This window comes from Oncorhynchus nerka, linkage group LG10 (genome assembly GCF_034236695.1).
Source record: "Oncorhynchus nerka isolate Pitt River linkage group LG10, Oner_Uvic_2.0, whole genome shotgun sequence".
Taxonomy (NCBI): Eukaryota; Metazoa; Chordata; class Actinopteri; order Salmoniformes; family Salmonidae; genus Oncorhynchus; species Oncorhynchus nerka.
In genome coordinates this window covers 79,929,118-79,952,640 of record NC_088405.1, presented here as the reverse complement: position 1 = coordinate 79,952,640, position 23,523 = coordinate 79,929,118, and the positions used below count along the sequence as shown (strand labels likewise).

Genomic DNA, 23,523 nt, shown 5'->3' with positions numbered 1-23,523 from the left:
TTTCTAACTATACAGTCCCTAGCTATACAGTTACTAACTATACAGTCCCTACCTATACAGTCCCTAGCTATACAGTTGCTAACTATACAGTCCCTGGTTATACACAGTTACTAACTATACAGTCCCTAGCTATACAGTTTCTAACTATACAGTCCCTAGCTATACAGTCACTAGCTATATTGTCCTTAGCTATACTGTCCCTAGCTATACAGTTACTAACTATACAGTCCCTAACTATACAGTTACTAACTATACAGTCCCTAGCTATACAGTTACTAACTATACAGTCCCTAGCTATACTGTCCCTAGCTATACAGTTACTAACTATACAGTCACTAGCTATACTGTCCCTAGCTATACAGTCCCTAGCTATACAGGCTCTAGCTATACAGTTGCTAACTATACAGTCCCTGGCTATATACAGTTACTAACTATACAGTCCCTAGCTATACAGTTTCTAACTATACAGTCCCTACCTATACAGTTACTAACTATACAGTCACTAGCTATACAGTCCCTAGCTATACAGTTACTATCTATACAGTCCCTAGCTATACAGTTTCTAACTATACAGTTCCTAGCTATACAGTTACTAACTATACAGTCACTAGCTATATACAGTTACTAACTATACAGTTACTAACTATACAGTCCCTAACTATACAGTTACTAACTATACAGTCCCTAACTATACAGTTACTAACTATACAGTCCATAGCTATACAATCACTAACTATACAGTTACTAGCTATACAGTTACTAACTATACAGTCCCTAACTATACAGTTACTAACTATACAGTCCCTAACTATACAGTCCCTAGCTATACAGTTACTAACTATACAGTCCCTAGCTATACTGTCCCTAGCTTATACAGTTACTAACTATACAGTCACTAGCTATACTGTCCCTAGCTATACAGTTACTAACTATACAGTCACTAGCTATACTGTCCCTAGCTATACAGTCCCTAGCTATACAGTCCCTAGCTATACAGTTGCTAACTATACAGTCCCTGGCTATATACAGTTACTAACTATACAGTCCCTAGCTATACAATTTCTAACTATACAGTCCCTAGCTATACAGTTACTAACTATACAGTCCCTACCTATACAGTCCCTAGCTATACAGTTGCTAACTATACAGTCCCTGGTTATACACAGTTACTAACTATACAGTCCCTAGCTATACAGTTTCTAACTATACAGTCCCTAGCTATACAGTCACTAGCTATATTGTCCTTAGCTATACTGTCCCTAGCTATACAGTTACTAACTATACAGTCCCTAACTATACAGTTACTAACTATACAGTCCCTAGCTATACAGTTACTAACTATACAGTCCCTAGCTATACTGTCCCTAGCTATACAGTTACTAACTATACAGTCACTAGCTATACTGTCCCTAGCTATACAGTCCCTAGCTATACAGGCTCTAGCTATACAGTTGCTAACTATACAGTCCCTGGCTATATACAGTTACTAACTATACAGTCCCTAGCTATACAGTTTCTAACTATACAGTCCCTACCTATACAGTTACTAACTATACAGTCACTAGCTATACAGTCCCTAGCTATACAGTTACTATCTATACAGTCCCTAGCTATACAGTTTCTAACTATACAGTTCCTAGCTATACAGTTACTAACTATACAGTCACTAGCTATATACAGTTACTAACTATACAGTTACTAACTATACAGTCCCTAACTATACAGTTACTAACTATACAGTCCCTAACTATACAGTTACTAACTATACAGTCCATAGCTATACAATCACTAACTATACAGTTACTAGCTATACAGTTACTAACTATACAGTCCCTAACTATACAGTTACTAACTATACAGTCCCTAACTATACAGTTACTAACAATACAGTTACTAACTATACAATTACTAACTATACAGTCCCTAGCTATACAGTTACTAACTATACAGTCCCTAGCTATACAGTTACTAACTATACAGTGACTAGCTATACTGTCCCTAGCTATACAGTTACTAACTATACAGTCACTAGCTATACTGTCCCTAGCTATACAGTCCCTAGCTATACAGTTGCTAACTATACAGTCCCTGGCTATATACAGTTACTAACTCTACAGTCCCTAACTATACCGTTACTAACTATACAGTCCCTAACTATACAGTTACTAACTATACAGTCCCTAGCTATACAGTTACTAACTATACAGTCCCTAGCTATACTGTCCCTAGCTTATACAGTTACTAACTATACAGTCACTAGCTATACTGTCCCTAACTATACAGTTACTAACAATACAGTTACTAACTATACAATTACTAACTATACAGTCCCTAGCTATACAGTTACTAACTATACAGTCCCTAGCTATACAGTTACTAACTATACAGTGACTAGCTATACTGTCCCTAGCTATACAGTTACTAACTATACAGTCACTAGCTATACTGTCCCTAGCTATACAGTCCCTAGCTATACAGTTGCTAACTATACAGTCCCTGGCTATATACAGTTACTAACTCTACAGTCCCTAACTATACCGTTACTAACTATACAGTCCCTAACTATACAGTTACTAACTATACAGTCCCTAGCTATACAGTTACTAACTATACAGTCCCTAGCTATACTGTCCCTAGCTTATACAGTTACTAACTATACAGTCACTAGCTATACTGTCCCTAGCTATACAGTTACTAACTATACAGTCACTAGCTATACAGTCCCTAGCTATACAGTCCCTAGCTATACAGTTGCTAACTATACAGTCCCTGGCTATACAGTTTCTAACTATACAGTCCCTAGCTATACAGTTACTAACTATACAGTCCCTAGCTATATACAGCTACTAACTATACAGTCCCTAGCTATACAGTTACTAACTATACAGTCCCTAGCTATACAGTTACTAACTATACAGTCACTAGCTATACAGTCCCTAGCTATACAGTTTCTAACTAGCTATACAGTTACTAACTATACAGTCCCTAGCTATACAGTTACCAACTATACAGTCCCTAGCTATACAGTTACTAACTATACAGTCCCTAGCTATACAGTTACTAACTATACAGTCCCTAGCTATACAGTTACTAACTATACAGTCCCTAGCTAAACAGTTACTAACTATACAGTCACTAGCTATATACAGTCGCGTGAAATCACTGGTTCAGGCTTGTCATTTTCTAATCTCCCAATGCATTCCCTTTTCTTGCATCGGGCATATTTAGGTGATGTAATCTTCTCTCTCCTACACACACACACACACACACACACACACACACACACACACACACACACACACACACACACACACACACAGTGGAGCTATAGGAGGATGGGCTCATTGAAATGGCTGGAATGGAATTGATTGAACGGAGTCAAACATGGTTTGATACCGCTTGATACCATTCCATTTATTCCATTCCAGCCATTACAATGAGCCCGTCCTCCTATAGCTCCTCCCACCAGCCTCCACTGACACACACACACACACACACTTACTTTTAACTCCAGCACAAGTTGGGCCCACATGAGGGAGGAGGAGTGCTGCATGAAGTCTGTACCCTCCCCTTTTACTCCCTCCTCCTGCTTATTCCCCTAATACAGAGATGAACCTACTCACAAGGCTGGTGGTTTAAAGCAGAGCTGCACAGCATACAGAACACACACAATAAAGCAATTCTCATGACATTACTTTAGAGGTGTGTGGATGAAATCCACACAAACAAACAAACAGACACATACACACACTTATATAAACATACACACATGGGGACTGGATTACACTACTGGACTGCTCCCTCAGCAGGACTCTTCAAAAGGTTTGTTTGATATGTCTACCTCCTCAAATTTTCCATAACCTCCGCAGTATGACAGTTGACAACTTGATTTTGAAGGGTCTAATTTTGCATCTCTCTTTTTGAACAGAACCACAGAGCCTAGGAATAATAGCTCTTGTCCTCTGTAGAAGTGAGAGAATCTGACTGTGTCAAGACTGAAAGACCTATGTGGAGTTAATTGACTTGGCTGCTTAGGAATCTATTTTCCAGCACAGTCCTCCTTGAAAACTATTTTAACTGTACTGGGAAACAGTTATAGAGCACCTTCTAAAACTCCCCCCTTCTAAGACCTCTCTGTGGTATCAGAGAAAGATCAATCCCTCCCTCATCACCTCTTCTCAGTAGCCCAGGCAGGAGAAACGGGGAGAGAAGGAGAAGAAGAGGAAAGTAGAGCCGCCGCCATCGTCCATTAAACATATGCACCGCTCCATTTCCTCTAAGCTGAGGGTGTCTGTTGCTAGTGGGGACATGGATGCCGCTCCTACTACCGTGTCGGCAGCCGGGGATGCCACGTGCGACGAGACGGTGTGTGAGGCACTGGGTCGCTTCGAGGTCACGCTGGCGGCGGCGGTGCGCGAGGTGCACGTGGACGTGAGTGCCTTCAAGCGGGGCGTGGAGCGGCGGGTGGACGAGGCATGTCAAGCCCAAGGGCCCCTGGCCGAGGCGGTGCAACGGCTGACGCAGGAGAACCTGCAGCTCCGGAGTCAGCTGGAGGCGCTGGCCCGCCTGGTGGAGGGTCTGACAGGGAAAGGGGTGGACAGGAGCGCCCTGGAGGACAGGGACAGTAGGGGACAGATCCCCATGACTTCGTCCCAGGGGATGGTGAACAGGAGCCACGGGAGTCCCTCCACCATGGTCCCCAATGGCCCGTCAGAGTCTGGTTCTTCTGGTCTTGGTTCTGGGTCTTCTGGTTCTGGCGCCTCTAGTTCCACATCAGCCCATCTCTCCAGCAGAGAGCCCATGGAGGACAACATGGTTAATGTGAGTATTTCCTTGTTACTGGAGAAGATATTGTCCCATTTAGTATCATTTGTGTGTGTGTGTGTGTGTGTGTGTGTGTGTGTGTGTGTGTGTGTGTGTGTGTGTGTGTGTGTGTGTGTGTGTGTGTGTGTGTGTGTGTGTGTGTGTGTGTGTGTGTGTGTGTGTGTGTGTGTGAGAAAGAGAGATTGAGACAGTGCTAAGTTGTAAATCTGTTGTCTCTCTCAGTGGGGAAAGTGATGTGTTGCCCCTGGCCATTCATTTTAAAGCTCCTGGCTTAGTGTAGTACTAATAAATTCAATGGTGTGAAGCTGTGTGTATCTACAGTAGGCAGTAATGGGACAAGGGAAAGCTGCCCATCCTCCACCCGAATGACCTTCTTTAAACATGTCACTTTTTGCATTTGGACACACTCCAAAAAATGAATTCAAGCATCTATGTGTACACCACAGGAGGCTGCTGTGGGGAGGACGGCTCATAATAATGGCTGGAACGGAGTGAGTGGAATGGCATCCAACACATGGAAACCACGTGTTGGATGTATTTGATACCATTCCACTTATTCCACTCCAGCCATTACCATGAGCCCATCCTTCCTGTTAGGGGTGGCAGGTAGCCTAGTGGTTAGAGCATTGGACTAGTAACCAAAAAGTTGCAAGATCAAATCCCAGAGCTGACAAGGTAAAAATCTGTCGTTCTTCCCCAGAACAAGGCAGTTAACCCACTGTTCCTATGCTGTCATTGAAAATAAGAATTTGTTGTTATTAACTGACTTTCCTAGTTAAATAAAGGTAAAAAAATATATATTTACATTTACATTTAAGTCATTTAGCAGACGCTCTTATCCAGAGCGACTTAATATTAGGGTGCCACCAACCTCCTGTGGTATACACACACACACACACCAGAAAATACAAGTAGTGGAATGTATTTGGAAATACACTTGGAAAGTAAAGGTATGTATTTGAGAATACCCAAATACACTCCCAAACATTTAACCCAAGTGGTTTCGGTGTTTGAAATAATGTATTTGAAATAAAAATAAGTATTTCAATATACTTTCAAATAGTAGGCTATTTATAGGAAACTATTTGAAAATACTTTCACATACACTGTACATCAAATACAACTAGTTGATTCGGGCCACATCATTTGAAAATTCTCAAATACACAGATTATAAGTATTTAAATTTAAAAAATAACACACATACACATGTTTGCAGACACCCAAATTCTACACATTCAATGTAGCATCTCTGCTGGTGGTTCCTCCAGTGGGACCATGAGCATGACATCCAGAGGACCTTCTACTGTCTGCCTGTCTGTGTGTCATTAGGTACCTCCCGTTGAAAGAAGATACTGTACTTGTACACACATGAATGCTCCCACAGTTTTATTATTTATTCAGACTGTGTAAGGGTATCTATTTTTCTTTCGTGGCTATTTTTAAGTGTACTTTTTGTACCCTGTAGTGCACCTTGAACTAACTGGATGCTCGTACACTACTTCTAATCTCTCATTGAATCCAAAGATTTAAATCTGTCTGTGTGTTTTTCGGTTAAGCCAAGAGGCCAGTCAGTGCTATCTGCTCCTCCATTCCCCTCTCTCCGCTCCTTCCGTCCTCGCAAAAGGGCACATGTATTTTTGGCAGGGAAGGTCTGATTGATGGCTCTGGTCCTGGACATTTGGGTTGGAGCTCTTTGGGACCGCTCTGTACCCCCCCTGGTCCAGACAGCTCCGTGTGGAGCTTTAAACCTCCCATCAACTTTTAAAACAGGCCTCACTTTTTATACCCAACGCCAAGCTAGTTTGAGTCCTCAGCTGTGTGTGTGTGTGTGTGTGTGTTTCACCTGAAAGTATAATTTCCAGTCTTGGTTCAGGACAGATTTTAATAGCACCACAAAGTCCTAGCTACCATAACTTCCCATAACTGCAACTCTGGATGTATAGAAACAGAGAGAGAGGAGAGAAAGGTTGGAATAGGAGACAGACATAGCAGCAACCCTCTCCACCCTTCCCAGCACCTTCATAGGTGCGTATTTTGGGTTAACATTTTTAAACTCAAAGCACAGATAGGACACATGGAAATGTATTTCCTTAGGCATTAATCATGCAAACACATTTTATTGTGACATTGCATCAGTGAGAATCAAACCTATAATATTATGTTGTCTCTCCATGGAATTAGTCCACTACACCACCAGGATGGAGCTGGCATGCCACGTTTTTTAAGCATACAAATCTGTTCATTTTAGTCTATTCAAACAGACCCCATTTCAAAGGAAACAAGCACTCATTAAGATCAGGTGTGGCCAATTAGCGGGCACACCTGAACACATTTAAGATGGGGGAGATAGAGAGTTTTGTTGAGGGTGAGAATGGAATGTACAGTTGAAGTTGGAGGGTTACATACACTTAGGTTGGAGTCATTAAAACTTGTTTTTCAACCACTTCACAAATATCTTGTTAACAAACTATAGTTTTGGCAAGTCGGTTAGGACATCTACTTTGTGCATGACACAAGTAATTTTTCCAACAATTGTTTACAGACAGATTATTTCACTTATAATTCACTGTATCACAATTCCAGTGGGTCAGAAGTTTACATAAACTAAGTTGACAGTGCCTTTAAACAGCTTGGAAAATTATGTCATGGCTTTAGAAGCTTCTGATAGGCTAATTGACATTATTTGAGTCAATTGGAGGTGTACCTGTGGATGTATGTCAAGGCCTACCTTCAAACTCAGAGCCTCTTTGCTTGACATCATGGGAAAATCAAAAGAAATCAGCCAAGCCAAGAAATAATTGTAGACCTCCACAAGTCTGGTTCATCCTTGGGAGCAATTTCCAAATGCCTGAATATACCATGTTCATCTGTACAAACAATAATACGCAAGTATAAACACCATGGGGCCATGCAGCAGTCATACCGATCAGGAAGGAGACTCCTAAAGATGAACGTACTTTGGTGCGAAAAGTGCAAATCAATACCAGAACAACAGCAAAGGACCCTGTGAAGATGCTGGAGGAAACAGGTACAAAAGTATCTATATCCACAGTAATACGAGTCATATCGACATATCCTGAAAGGCCGCTCAGCAAGGAAGAAGCCACTGCTCCAAAACCGCTATTAAAAAAAGCCAGACTACCGTTTGCAACTGCACATGGGGACAAAAATTGTATTTTTTGGAGGAATGTCCTCTGGTCTGATGAAACCAAAATAGAACTGTTTTGCCATAATGACCATTGTTATGTTTGGAGGAAAAGGGGGAGGCTTGCAAGCTGAAGAACACCATCCCAGCCGTGAAGCACGTGGGTGGCAGCATCATGATTTGGGGGTGCTTTGCTGAGGAGAGACTGGTGCACTTCACAAAATAGATGGCATCATGCGGAAGGAAAATTTGGTGGATATATTGAAGCAACATCAAGACATCAGTCAGGAAGTTAAAGCTTGGTCGCAAATGGGTCTTCCAAATGGACAATGACCCCCAAGCATACTTCCAAAGTTGTGGCAAAATGGCTTAAGGACAACAAAGCCAAGGTACTGGAGTGGCCATCACAAAGCCCTGACCTCAATCCTATTGAAGATTTGTGGGCAGAACTGAAAAAGTATGTGTGAGCAAGGAGGCCTACAAACCTGACTCAGTTACACCAGCTCTGTCAGGAGGAATGGGCCAAAATTTACCCAACTTATTGTGGGAAGCTTGTGGAAGGCTACCCAAAACATTTGACCCAAGTTAAACCATTTAAAGGCAATGCTACCAAATACTAATTGAGTAAATACTATTATTCTGACATTTCACATTCTTAAAATAAAGTGAATATCCTAACTGACCTAAAACAGGGAATTTTTACTGGGATTAAATGTCAGGAATTGTGAAAAACTGAGTTCAAATGTATTTGGCTTATGTGTATGTAAACTTCTGACTTCAACTGTATTTGAGAAAATTCCAAATATCAAACCAGTAGGAGATGTTTGCTAGAACACTACCAACATTTAAATTAAAAGTAACTATGTTTTTAAAAGTAACCACCGAACTTTTAGGAAACGTTCTGTTTGTTTTTTTGTCAAGTTCCTGAAAGGGATACTTCGAGAGTTTAGAAGAGAGCCCCTTTATCTTGTTCCCCAGAGTCAGATGAATTCGTGGATACAATTTGTGTGTCTTTGTGTCCAATATGTAGTAAGTTAGAGGTACTGTAGTTTAGAAAGCCAATGCTAACTGGCATTAGCGCAATGACTGGAAGTCTATGGGTATCTGCTAGTTCCAGTCATTGCGCTAACACTCGTTAGCAATTGCGCTAGTGCTAGTTTGCAACTTCCTTCAAACTGCACAAAGAGACATAAAAATGGTATCCATGAGCATCTGACTCTGGGGAAGTTAATAAAGGGCTTCACTGCCAAAATCCTGAAGTATCCCTTTAAATGTGCTGAGAAAGTTCCAAAACCAAGCAACTTTGTGGGAAAGTTGTGGGAAGGTTGTATGCAAAATAACCATAGGACAACCACGCTCTCACCATGCTCTAAGAAACATGGTTCTCAGAATGTTATGTGCTAGCTGAAAGGCTATGTTGGGTTGTTGCTGGTTACAGGTCAGGATTTTTTGTGTTTCATATCAACTGCTCTTGGAGAATGAGAAGGGTTTGGTTGTTGGATCGATGATAGGATTAATGGTTGGTAGGATTATGATAGGTGGTAGGTGATAGTCTGACACGGATTGTTGTTATTCTTATTTGACTTCCACCCCTAACGTATCTGAACACACATACACCTACACACTTGAATTTGTATTTGGATCTACAATGAAATAAAGGGTTAGGCTTACAAGTGGTACACACACACACATTTATCTTGGGGCGGCAAGTACCAGGTGGAGGCCCTTAAGGAACTATTCTGGGTCTCCATATCTCTTCACTTCAGAGCAGCACATGAGGGAGTGCTTCGTCCAACCAATCCCAGTCCTGAGCTGAGCCTCCTGACGGGACGGAAAGTAGAATTCCGAAAGTAGAATTCCGTCTCCCTGTCAATATCCCCCTGAGCTGGATTGCCAGCTGTTCCCCTCTCGAAACACACACCCTGCCAACATTCCACAGCGCTGATGTCACCTGGCTGTTCCCCCACAACCCTGACTACGTCAGAAATGCGTTCCTACGGATTAGTTGGTCAAAATTAGGCTTCGTGAAAAGTGCAATACTGTTAATATGTGTTAGTGCAGGTTTTCAGTGAATTTATGTAAATCACAAAGCTCATCTGCAGAAAAATTCTCAGCAACAAAAGAGGGATCAAATTAAGATCTTACATCTGTATGTGTGTATATCCCTTGTAACCATAGTCCTGTAATCCTGAGATTCAGCAAGTCTTGGAGGACAATGGAAATAAATAAAAAGCATCTTTATAGTTAAAAGTAGATCTAAATGACATCTTAAAATGTGTGTGTGTGTACCCTGTAACCCTAACCCTGTATTTCCTGCAAATGTGTGTCTGACTGTGTTTGTTTGACTCTGTGTGTTTGTATCTGTATGTGTGTTTGCGTGTTTCTGAGGAAAAAGGGAGAGATCGACTAAAAGTCAAATAGATTCAGAAAGCGAGTGAGCGGGAACATTTTTTAAATGGAGAAGCAGACCGGGTGAGACAGATAGAGAGCAACAATGATACAGTAGGTATGTGAGCCGTGCACACAGATCATCTATACTGCTAATCCCTAGTCTCTAGTGTCCCTAGCCTCTGCTATGACTTGACCGGGCTCTCATCGTGGCTCTATCGCTGGCAGTTGCAGCCATGGGGGATAGCGGGTGCGACTGCCAATCTAGAAGGCTCTGAAGTATTGAGTTCTGGCACTGAATGATAGCATTGGAACAGTTTGGCTGTCCCACTACTAACTCCCTGATCTCAAAAGGCCCTGTTTGGGGCTATATTAGGATGTAAGAGGAGTGGGGGACATTGGGGTGACTGATTACAAATCCAAAATAGCTCCAGGACTTAAGGCTTGTCTCTCCACACCTCTCAGTTAGACCCACTCGCTAGGCCCCAGTGCCACTAAAGACTACAGTCACAATTGGGACTTATGGAGACCCAGAGATGAATAGGAATAACACCATTCCCAGACCAAATGTCCAATGTTGTAATTGTCGGGGGGGCAAAATGGCTCTGTTTTTTCATTCTTGGGGGGGTTAAAGAAGACCTAAAGCTGTACTTTTGTTTGTATCCACAAGGTGGACCATGTTTTCAATTTGCTCATCTGGCCATTTAAGGCAATGCTAGATTCTAAGGCTATGTTCCTGGTGCCATTTTGGGCCTGTAGCAAATTCCAGTTTGTTGTCCCCCACTATGAAATCGGGAAGTCACACACCATATCTCGGACAACACTGGCCAGATTTGGACATAACTTGAGTGAGTGATATATCTTGCCATAGAGATCCAGCATTTACAAAATGACACTGATTACTATAGCCCAAGGCGAGAGCAAGAGGGATAACTGGGACCAAAGTCTGTCTTCTCCAGCAGGTGACATTTTATTTGGCAAATGACATGGAGTACAGGGAGTGGATTAGCTAAAGAGACTGCAGGGCTCAACAATCAGGGCTGCTTGCTGGCCCGGGCAACATCTGCCGAGTTCACTGGGCCAGTTAATAAAGCTTTCATTCACACTTGTTATCAACCAGCATTCCCTCTCTGTCTCGAGTGAGCCCCGCCTCAGTCCTGGATACATCCTGGATACTCCCACCAGACTAGTCTAAGCAGAGGCGGGAAGCCCATCAACGCACTTCACCTGCTTTTCACAGCAATGTCAATAAAAAAAGTAACCACGGGAAGCGTGTTGGCCATTCGTATGCATTAGCAAAAATCATAATAACATTTCTTAACAGGGCCATGAGCCGTGCCCACATCATTTATTACTCCTGATTTAACTTACATTTGTTTTACAGTTTATTTATTGTGTATTCTTTTAGATTGTGCCTATTGTGTAGTAGTGGGGCCGTAGTTAAGTGTGTTCTGTTTCTCTTTTATATAGGGTCACAAAGGTGTTGACAAAACGGAAGACAGAAATGTTGCTGCTGTGTTGGAGAATGGACATCACAAAGAGCAAGGTTTAAACACACATCAGTGTTGTGGTCAATTCAGTTGAAGATTCTAAGTTACTATTCAAGATTTTAGAAAACAATTTATATTAGGGAATTGAATTGAAACTGAATTGACACACACACACACACACACACACCTCTTTTCTCATGCATGTCTGCTACCTCCCATTCAGTCAGTGGTCAGGAGGCAGAGGAGCACAAGCCTCATCTCCCCGTCAGTGCCATGACCAGGACTTGTCCCGAGTCACCAACTGGCCCCAGACGAGCCTCAGTGGAGCTCAAGTCTCCTGGTCATTTATTAGCAGGTGTCACCTCACCCAAAGCCAGACCAGATTTTTTGTTTAAATCTGGTGAGTAAAATAACTGTAATATAATATAGCTAGCTATATGTTACATATTTGTTTACTTACCTTGTAAGCAGGCTATTGATATTTTTGTAATCCTCATATTGTATGTACACTCCTAACAAATCAGACGACTCATCATTCGGCGAGCCTCATCTTCCCTGCACTGCCATAACCAAAACCGACTCCCCGGCTGGCCCCAAACCGCCAGCCCAATCTCCTGCTTTGGCCAGGAAATCTCCTGCTTCAACACCAAAGTCTCCTACCTACCCAATTGCTGACGTCACCACTCCCAAAACAGCACTTGATGCTCTGTTTAGTCCTGGTGAGTTGAACATGGATTGGACTCTCTACCCTTACCCTTGGATTTTGTGCAAAAGTATAGTAATTTTGGGGTGAACTTTCCCCCTAAGATGTGTTTTGAAAAATCAACCTTTATTGTTAATAAAGGTAAATGAAGGAACATATCCATGGCTGACGTTTTTGACTTGTCTTGGTTGTTTCAGCACCAGCATTGAAGAGAGAGACCCCTGTATCAATGCATACATTTACCCTTCCAGACCTATCACAAGGATCAGGTACATCATATTTTTTGCTTTCAGTGGGCCTAGATTGTAACATGTAGTCATTTCTGCCAGATTGGGAATCTGTGTCTGTCATCTACTCTCATTGACACCTGGCCAGGTTCAAATAGTACTTGTTTTCTTTCAAATACAAATACTTGTTGATTAAGCCGGCCTGGAATGTCAAATGTACAATGTTTCCATTGGTTTCATTGCAGCAGTCAAGCTCAATCAAGTGCAGCTAGTATTTGAGTATTTGATAGAAAACGAATACTGTTTGAACTCAGGTCTGGTTGACACAATCCATCTGACCGGATGTCACCCTCTAGTTCAAATCACACCTTGCATACAAGCTAAACTTTACCAGCAAACATTTTCTCCTCTTCTGTCTATTCTTACCCAATCAGAGAGTTTTTCTGGACAACAAATGCAAGTGAGGTCACCAGTCAGCAGTCATGCAGTGCAGAAGGAGAACATCTCTGTATCTCTGGCCCCACCTCATATCCCTGTCAGTGCCTTGAGCAGAACTAGTCCAGAGTTATCAACTGCACCTGCCCCAAATCAGTCCCCTGCCCCCCCATCATGGGCTCCTGCTGCCCCAACTCAGTCCCATGCCACCCCAACTTGGGCTCCTGCGACCCCAATTTGGTCTCCTTCTGCCACAACTCAGCCCCCTGCCACCCCAACTCAATCTTCTGCAACACCAACTCAATCTTCTGCAACACCAACTCAGGCTCCTGCAGCCCCTCCATCTCTGTCCCCTGCACCCAAAACACCTAGTCAACCAGTATTTGAGGATACCACACCCAAAGCATCGGGAGAATTTCCTTTCAAACGTGGTGAACGTGGTAAGGGACACAAGGACTCTCTCCCTACTATCTCTTTCCTCTTTTCCATTTCCGACTTTGTTCTTTCACATTTCTTTGTCTGACCTCCAGTTCTATTTCAGTTTTTTCCCTTCTTTCTTTCTTTTACAGTAGCACCTGCAGTTAAGGCAGTGAGCCCGAGTCTAACGCGTAGCATGAGCTTCCCAGCAACCACAGGTAAAACTAGGAACTGGGCCCGAATTTGCTAAATCTTCTTAAGAATAATGTTCTTCTTAATTGTCATTTTTTCCTTAACTGTGAACTCATGAAAAGTTGCTATTCCTTAATAAGGTTCTTACGTTATTTCTTATGCTTCTCATTAAGCAAGAAGTTCAGGGGAAATTAGATTCTTGAAAATAAAGTTATTGGATTTCTTCTTGGAAATGTTCTTAATTCCAAGATAGCTAAACCCTAGTCTTTAAAAAACTATGGGCAGTGAGAGAATAAGCTAATGAAAGCAATTGAACATGTTTAATTCACTCACAAACTTCCTCTGAAATTTTCAGTATTGATTATTTTAAACCCAAGAACATCTCAGTAATAAATATGCTAGCATTTTTAGATTGCTAGCTAGACCGGTTGTCTAGCAACAATCATCTTAAGAAGATAGTTAAGAAGTTCATTAGAAGATATTTGAGAGGTTTGTGAGAAAAATAATGAATTCTTAAGTAATGTTAGTTTGCACTTACAAACTATCTTATGAACTTCCTATTTTTTGTTAAGAAGCTTGTTTTGTGTAAAGTGTTTTGTGAATATTTGTTCATTGTGTGTTTTGTTGTCTGCCTTTGCCTCTCTTAGTCTTTTGTTCATTGTCAGGTTAACATTGTTCTCTCTTTCTGTCTCGCTCTCCTCCTCTCTGTCTGTCTCTTTCTCTCTCTCTGTGTGATGTGCAGAAAAACTCCTACCCCCCAGAAAAGTGCCACCCCCTGGCACAGACAGGTCAGTCCTTGACGAATTATAAAACATATCAAATGAGACACTATTCAAATACATGTAAATCACAACCATGTAAACCTGGCATTTTAGTATTTATTCAGAAGCTCAATGATGTACATTTTTACATAATCTTTAGGAGCCTGGACAAGTTTGGCAGTCCAAATAAATTTGGTGGTCCAAACAAGTTTGGTGGTCCAAACCAGTTAGGTGGTCCGGACAGGCTTGGTGGGCTGGACAAGTTTGGGGGTGGTGGGGAGCGGAAACTGCAGAGGTCACAAACGCTGCCTCGCAACCTCGGGATGCAGAGCAAACGGTCTCTGTTTGAGGGTTTGGCCTCTGAGTGTGACAGGTACAAAAGGCACAGTCAGTCACCCTGACTTCACCCATTGTCTCTCTTGCCCGACTTAGCTAGCTACTACTCCCTATTGAGTAAATGCTGAACCATAGGTTTTGAGACCATAACCCTACTCCTATCAACCCAGTACTTTGTTTTGAGTGTCAATAAAAGCCAACAGGCCCTTGTATCACATTTGTACATGTCCCTCAACCCTTTATTACATGTATATTATTACTATCATTGTGTGAGAAGTCAGACACAAACACTGTTGTCCAAAGTGACTTAAAGCATAGTGTGTGCATACATTTGTAATGTGTGTGGAAAGAATCCCTTTGGAAATTGAACTCATTACCTTGGTGTTGCTAGAATCATGTTCTTACCAAGTGAACTATACAGCCACAAACAATTGACCACCTCTATGTTCCACTCTGCAGGTCCAAGGCTGCAGGCTCCAAGCCCAAACTGCAGCGCTCCCAGAGTTTTAACAGCGCCAGCAGCATCAAGGCAATGCTCCTGGAGTGGTGCCGATCCAAAACTTTTAGCTACCAGGTGAGTCAAGCCCTAGTCCTTTGTGACAGACTGTTCACAATGTGATAAATGTTAGCTAGCACACGTGAGATTTGTTTCTGGTTTCCAGCAATTGGTCCATCTCAGTTCTTCCCAGGGCTTTAGACAGCTTAAGAGGCTCCATATTAACATACCATTAACTTTTGTTCATAATTGGAGTGTGTTATGTTAATGTTATATTTACCAGCAAATGTTGCCCTTAAAGTTAGTCAATATATAGGAATACTTACGCTTTTAACTGGTCTTCTATGGAATTAACACTGCATTTGGCTCCTACCATTTTCTCCTCCATCAGAACATAGACATCCAGAACTTCTCATCCAGCTGGTGTGATGGAATGGCATTTGCTGCCCTGGTCCACTCCTTCTTCCCCTTGGAGTTTGACTACAACACACTGAATCCTGCCAATCGCAAACACAACTTTGAAGTGGCCTTCACCACAGCAGAGTAAGTGTGTATGTGTGTGTTGGGGGGTAATACCTCAAGGAGGAGATCCTGGGACAAGTCTGTGGCATACGGTGTTATAATATATATGTATTAGAAACCTTATCTTTAAATATTGTGGGTTAAAAAAAAGTATTTTCTCTTTCTCCTTCTGTCTCTTTTAGGGAGCAGGCTGACTGTGTGCGTCTCATAGAGGTAGAGGATATGATGGTGATGGGTAACAAACCAGACCCCATGTGTATCTTCACCTACGTCCAGTCCCTCTACAACCACCTCAAGAAGTTTGAGTGACACCCCTGTGCAGAGGCGATCACCCCTATCACCAGGCACACTGACACTTTGTCAGCGAGCCAAAGCACTACTCCCTATTTGTTCAACTCTCGATAACTGTATATAACGATTGTGCTTGTACAATTCTATTTGAATTTGTCTTGTCATGTAATAATGTGCTGTGCATATGGTTTGGGGCTCTTATTTTGCCTCGTTTAGAAAATAGAGGTAGTGAATTGGAGAAAAGATTGTAGTTTTACAAATATATTTTTTAACTCAGAGAGCCACCTGCTGGTTATGTTTTAGTGGTGTAATTAGAATTCAATGTAGATCATAAACTAAATGAAACAAGATTTCTAAAATAGTGTTTGTCATGCATGAAGCTAGCAAAACACCTGAAAGACAATTTAAAATTCAAGTTGTAAAGAAAGTGAAAATGAAAGAAGTGTAAATGCAAAGAAAGGTGGCAGGAACAACTTGTTAGTTGTACGCACTGGTCTTGAATCAGTTTGGCCTTCTGCTAATGCCATTGGACTCAAGGCATTTTTGAAGGACTGTCTTGCAGTGAGATCATGATATTTTCAGGTATGTTGATGTTTAAAAGACGTCTGGTTTTATGTAATAAAAAGTCCAGATTGTCAGTGTTACAAATAAATAGCTGTATCTACAAATTGTATTCAATGTCAATCAAATGTATTGGATTAGCTTTTATTTCAACTGTATTAAAATAATAGTGATGTACACTATTTGTTATCACTTTCTGAATTAGGTAGCTATGAATCTCATTGAAATCCTCTCAAATAGTCATTGATACACACACACACCAAAATGTGAACAGAGGCCAGAGATGCCAAATAGGTACTAGAGTGAGTTGGTGACTAGTACTATTGTGTGTCGTGTGTAGATGGTGGTGGGAATTACATTGATCATTCCTATGTGCATATATTTATTTAACCTTTATTTAACTAGGCAAGTAAAAATAAAAAAATGAAATATCACATTTACATACGTAAGTATTCAGATCCTTTGCTATACAGTAAGACTCGAAATTGAGCACATTTACATTGATCATCCTTGAGATGTTTCTACAACTTGATTGGAGTCCACCTGTGGTAGATTCAATTGATTGGACATGATATGGAAAGGCACACACCTGTCTATATAAGGTCTCACAGTTGACAGGATGGCGCCGGAGGGGATGGCTGCCGTCTTATCGACTCTTAACCAACTAGTTAACTAGTGATTATGATTGATTGTTTTTTATAAGATAAGTTTAATGCTAGCTAGCAACTTACCTTGGCTTACTGCATTCGCGTAACAGGCGGTCTCCTTGTGGAGTGCAACGAGAGAGAGGCAGGTCGTTATTGCGTTGGACTAGTTAACTGTAAGGTTGCAAGATTGGATCCCCCGAGCTGACAAGGTGAAAATCTGTTGTTCTGCCCCTGAACAAGGCAGTTAACCCACCGTTCCTAGGCCGTCATTGAAAATAAGAATGTGTTCTTAACTGACTTGCCTAGTTAAATAAAGTTATAATTACTATTATTATTATTTTTTAAATCAACAAATCGGCGCCCCAAAATACCGATTTCCGATTGTTATGAAAACTTGAAATCGGATAGGACAGACAGCTGATCGTCCTCGCAGTGGCAGACCATGTGTAACAACACCTGCACAGGATCGGTAAATCCGAACATCACACCTGCGGGACAGGTACAGGATGGCAACAACAACTGCCCGAGTTACACCAGGAACGCACAATCCCTCCATCAGTGCTCAGACTGTCTGCAATAAGCTGAGAGAGGCTGGACTTGTAGGCCTGTTGTAAGGCAGGTCCTCACCAGACATCGCCTATGTGCACAAACCCACCGTTGCTGGACCAGACAAGACTGGCAAAAGGTGCTCTTCACTGACGAGTCGCGGTTTTGTCTCACCAGGGGGATAGTTGGATTTGCGTTTATAGTCGAAGGAATGAGCGTTACACCGAGGCCTGTACTCTGGAGTGGGATCCAGAGTTACACCGATGGCCTGGGGCGGTGTGTCACAGCATCATCGGACTGAGCTTGTTGTCATTGCAGGCAATCTCAACGCTGTGCGTTACAGGGAAGACATCCTCCTCCCTCATGTGGTACCCTTCCTGCAGGCTCATCCTGACATGACCCTCCAGCATGACAATGCCACCAGCCATACTGCTCGTTCTGCGCGTGATTTCCTGCAAGACAGGAATGTCAGTGTTCTGCCATGGCCAGCGAAGAGCCCGGATCTCAATGCCATTGAGCATGTCTGGGACCTGTTGGATCGGAGGGTGAGGGCTAGGGCCATTTCCCCCAGAAATGTCCAGGAACATGCAGGTGCCTTGGTGGAAGACTGGGGTAACATCTCACAGCAAGAACTGGCAAATCTGGTGCAGTCCATGAGGAGGCGATGCAATGCAGTACTTAATGCAGCTGGTGGCCACACCAGATACAGACTTTTACTTTGATTTTGACCCCCTCTTTGTTCAGGGACACATTGTTCCATTTCTGTCAGTCACATGTCTGTGGAACTTGTTCAGTCTATGTTTCAGTTGTTGAATCTTGTTTTGTTCATACAAATATTTACACATGTTAGGTTTGCTGAAAATAAAAACAGTTGACAATGTGAGAGGACGTTTCTTTTTTTTCCTGAGTTGATGTGTCTTAATTATTTCATCAAACAGTGTGCTTAAAGAATCAGACTAACTTAGTGAATATAATTAATTTGATTAAAACACATAGGATATGTCAATATATGGAGAATTTTTTTGTTTGTTAGGGACAGCCCTATTGCGTAGTGTCACAGATTTGACAGAACTGTAGCCTATAAGTTCTAATTATTGAAGTTTAAGCTATGAAGCTTGTAAGAATCTTTGATAGCTTAGTGGTGCTCATTTTGTCGAGCTGATCTGCGCGTGTTGGTAGTCGCAAAGTATGTGGGGCGCATATCTTTGTGTTATTCTGTACAACGACAGTTGCTGATACATTTCATATACATTTTTGTACATTTGAACAGTAGTAGGACCAATCTACCTTGTTTTATTAAGACTCTAAAGCAATACTACGACAGTTGTGCCCCCTCATGGTTTTAAAATACCCTCTTTTTAGGCATGTCATCCTGGAGCTGAGCCAGGCTGTTACTCACACCATGTTTATAGCTTATTTCTCGCTTTATACGTGGGGGCTCAGGTTGGCAGGACTTAAGGGAAAGCGTGTTTATAACTTTGTGCTTAATCCTGCAATGGTCACCTCTCATTAAGCTAGCAACTTTGCATAGCTTGTTCACTGTGGAACACACAATATTCTAGGCAAGAGAGCTGCACCCTGTGAGTGATGAAAGTGAGGTGGCCTTGCCACACCTTGCCTACCAGCCTGGTCTCATAGCATAGACTTAACATAGTAAACATTAATCCGAGACACTCAAAATATGTATGATATGTTACGTTTGGTATGGTTATATAAGACAGCTGGTTACTTAAAGCAAAAAAACAAAAGTAGGGTGGTTGGTTTGGGTGGCTGGGTGGGCGTATAACACAAAAGTCTAGAAACCCAAAGGTTGCGAGTTCGAATCTCATCACGGACAGATTAAGCATTTTAGCAACTACTTACTACTTTGCAACTACTTAGCATGTTAGCTAACCCTTCCCCTATCCATTTAACTTAACTCCTAAACTTAGCCCTAAACCCTAGCCTAGCTAACGTTAACAACCTTGCTAGAATTTGTAAACAAATACGTTTTGCAAATTCAAAACATATAATACGAATTGTAATTCATACCAAATATGAAAATGGGTGATGGACATTCACAAATTAATACATACCATAAGAACCGTAACATATCATACTCAATGGAGTGTAGCGGATTTACGTACCGAATAATACGAAATGCTCTGAAACCAGGTTGAGCCTACTCAGGGTTAAAGCTGAAAGTCTCCCAAAGGCTAAAACCGGGAGGGTTCAGGTGGACAGACAATTCCTGGTTCGCGCCCGGGTATGGGCAAGGGGACGGTCTAAAGTTATACTGTTACATTGGTGCCGTGACCCGGATCAACAGCATCAATATAACAGCATAACTTTAAACCGTCCACCTCGCCCATAACCGGGCTCGAACCAGGGACCCTCTGCACACATCAACAACAGTCACCCACGAAGCATCGATACCCATCGCTCCACAAAAGCCGCGGCCCTTGCAGAGCAAGGGGAACTACTACTTCAAGGTCTCAGAGCAAGTGATGTCACCGATTGAAACGCTATTTAGCGCGCACCGCTAACTAAGCTAGCCGTTTCACATCCGTTACACATGGACAGCTAGGACAAAGCCTAGCTTGGTGAAGACGAATGTACTGAATGGACAGTAGTATCGAAAACTGGAACAAAAGTAGTATCAAAAACTGGAACAAAAAATAAATTGTCTAAAATTGGAGTGTATGATAATGTGCATGAATTATAATAAATCCCTTCTTGTTGGGATGCGTTTGTTGAGTAAGGATTTATATGTGAGAGACCCCTTTGAGGTGTCGAAAATGGTGAAGTATGCGCTGGGAAAGTGGACTGTCAGAGTGACCAGGAGTGGTCTTATTTTGATTAATTGTATATCTGAAGAACATTAGAAGATTGCAGTGAGCTTCAAAAGAATACAGAAAACATACGTTTTGAACTTCAGAGTAGAGCAACAGTCAAAGGAATCATCTCAGGGGTGAGGACGGATGTTCAGGTTGAATTCCTGAAGAGAATTCTTGGTGTGGTTGGTGCCCGGCGTCTGACCCACTGGGTGAATGGAGAAAAATAAGAAAGTCTGTCAGTCCAGTTGTTTTTTTGATAAAGAGCAAAGTGTGTGCAGACGGAAAGAGTATATTGAAGAACGGTGTGTTGAAGGACAACAGTGTTGTAATTGTGGTGAGGATCATGATCCAGAGTTCCTGGAGTGCCCTGTAAGGGTGAAGGAGATTGAGGTGGCAAAAGTGGTCAATCAAATCTCCTATGCTGAGGCTATTAAAATAATTGAGAAAACAAGTGATGCTAGTGAAGATAGGTAGTGGACGTACCACAAACTGTAGTAAATGTGGTGGCAGGTAGCCTAGTGGTTAGAGTACCTAGAGGTTGGAGAGCCTGGTTCCTCTCTAGGTTACTTCCTAGTGTCATGACGTTGCCCTGTTGGTGAGGTTTATGACCCCCCTTTCCTCTCTCTGCTCTACAGATGTGACTGTTGGAAAGCCCTTTGTTAACACAGAGAGTTTGGTAACATCAAAAGGGTGGGGAACAGAACCATATTTCGGTAATCCAACCAGCTGAAAATATGCGTTGGTACTTAATGAATATGATGTCCGATCAGTTGTCGTCTGAGACATTATTACTGATGATAGGATGACAAACTGTATCTTGGAAAGTCTACACATTCTAGTTCTCAGATTCACATAGAATTGTTGTGCAATTTAAATGTTTAAATATGAAACTATTTGTGAAAAGATGAAATGTAATTTTAGCTCCTAAATGAGAGAATGGTTTTCATAAAGTAAAAACTTTGCTCACCCAAGTGAACAGACATTGGTTGCAAACTATGAAATACGCCCTTCTCTCCCACCACTACATAAGCCCCTTTACGACAATGTAATATTGTGTTCCCAAGGACGTGAGGACTGCTGTCCATACGCTCTTGCTGCTGGTGATTCTCTGATCCACCTCTACGCAGACGACACCATTCTGTATCCTTCTGGCCCCTCTTTCGACACTGTGTTAACTAACCTCCAGACGAGCGTCAATGCCATATAATTCTCCTTCCGTGGCCTCCAACTGCTCTTAAATGCAAGTTAAAGTAAATGCATGCTATTCAATCGATCACTGCCCGCACCTGCCCGCCCATCCAGCATCACTACTCTGGACGGCTCTGACTTAGAATACGTGGACAACTACAAATACCTAGGTGTCTGGTTAGACTGTAAACTCTCCTTCCAGACTCACATTAAGCATCTCCAAACCAAAATTAAATCTAGAATCAGTTTCCTATATCGCAACAAAGCATCCTTCACTCATGCTGCCAAACATACGCTCGTAAAACTGACCATCCTACCGATCCTCGACTTTGGCGATGTCATCTATAAAATAGCCTCCAAAACTTTACTCAACAAATTGGATGCAGTCTATCACAGTGCCATCCGTTTTGTCACCAAAGCCCCATACACTACCCACCACTGTGACCTGTATGCTCTCGTTGGCTGGCCCTCGCTTCATACTCATAACCCACTGGCTACAGGTTACCTACAAGTCTCTGCTAGTAAAGCCCCGCCTTATCTCAGCTCACTGGTCACCATAGCAGCACCCACTCGTAGCACGCGCTCCAGAAGGTATATCTCACTGGTAACCCCCAAAGCTAATTCCTAGCTAATCTATCTACCTCATCCCCATACTGTATTTATTTATCTTGCTCCTTTGCACCCCAGTATCTCTACTTGCACATTAATCTTCTGCACATCTACCATTCCAGTGTTTAATTGCTATATTGTAATTACTTCGCCACCATGGCTTATTTATTGCCTTACCTCCCTTATCTTACCTCATTTGCACTCACTATATATAGACTTTTTTGTTTTATTTTTTTCTACTGTTTTATTGACTGTATGTTTTGTTAATTCCATGTGTAACTCTGTGTTGTTGTATGTGTCAAAGTGCTATGCTTTATCTTGGCCAGGTCACAGTTGCAAATGAGAACTTGTTCTCAACTAGCCTACCTGGTTAAATAAAGGTTAAATAAAAAAAATTAAAAATAAAACTTGGTTCTGGCCTTTAGGGAGTTTTTCCTAGCCACCGTGCTTCTACACCTGCATTGCTTGCTGTTTGGGGTTTTAGGCTGGGTTTCTGTACAGCACTTTGACATATCAGCTGATGTAAGAAGGGCTTTATAAATACATTTGATTTGAGCATTGGGCCAGTAACTGAACGGTTGCTAGATCGAATCCCAGAGCTGACAAGGTAAACATCTGTCATTCTGCCCCTGAGCAAGGCAGTTAACCCACTGTTCCCCAGTAGGCCGTCATTGTAAATAAGAATTTGTTCTTAACTGACATGCCTACTTAAATAAATGTAAATATATTTGTTTGCTGCCAGGCAAAAGATGGATTTTGTGGCGTTCATTGCCACAGTTATAAACTGTATGGCAGAAATCTAAGAAACTGGACATTATTGTGGCTGCGGCAGAAAGGTTTTTGCGACTTGCAAGGGGCACTGGAGCTGGAAGACACAGACTCAGGTGCCCCTTGAGCCTGTTTTATTTTAGAATGTATTTTTCAGAAA

At 42.0% G+C, this 23,523-nt stretch overlaps 1 protein-coding gene across 3 annotated transcripts; it reads left to right on the top strand.

Annotated features, from left to right (window-relative positions):
- Nucleotides 1-3,595: 3,595 nt before the first annotated feature.
- LOC115136077 (smoothelin-like protein 2) lies at nucleotides 3,596-17,229 on the top strand. 3 transcript variants are annotated; one of them, XM_029671478.2, is made up of 13 exons: nucleotides 3,596-3,822; nucleotides 3,929-4,821; nucleotides 11,829-11,904; nucleotides 12,072-12,248; nucleotides 12,373-12,567; nucleotides 12,749-12,820; nucleotides 13,213-13,653; nucleotides 13,786-13,848; nucleotides 14,565-14,610; nucleotides 14,744-14,956; nucleotides 15,379-15,493; nucleotides 15,807-15,958; nucleotides 16,120-17,229. In XM_029671478.2, exons 2-13 carry the CDS (start codon nucleotides 4,258-4,260, stop codon nucleotides 16,244-16,246), a joined length of 2,241 nt encoding a protein of 746 aa, XP_029527338.1. In that variant the 5' UTR covers nucleotides 3,596-3,822; nucleotides 3,929-4,257; the 3' UTR covers nucleotides 16,247-17,229. The 3 variants fall into 3 exon arrangements, with proteins under 3 accessions (XP_029527338.1, XP_029527339.1, XP_029527337.1); XM_029671477.2 differs by having other exon boundaries at nucleotides 3,598-3,822; nucleotides 13,783-13,848; XM_029671479.2 differs by lacking the exon at nucleotides 14,744-14,956 and having other exon boundaries at nucleotides 3,597-3,822; nucleotides 13,783-13,848.
- Nucleotides 17,230-23,523: the final 6,294 nt, after the last annotated feature.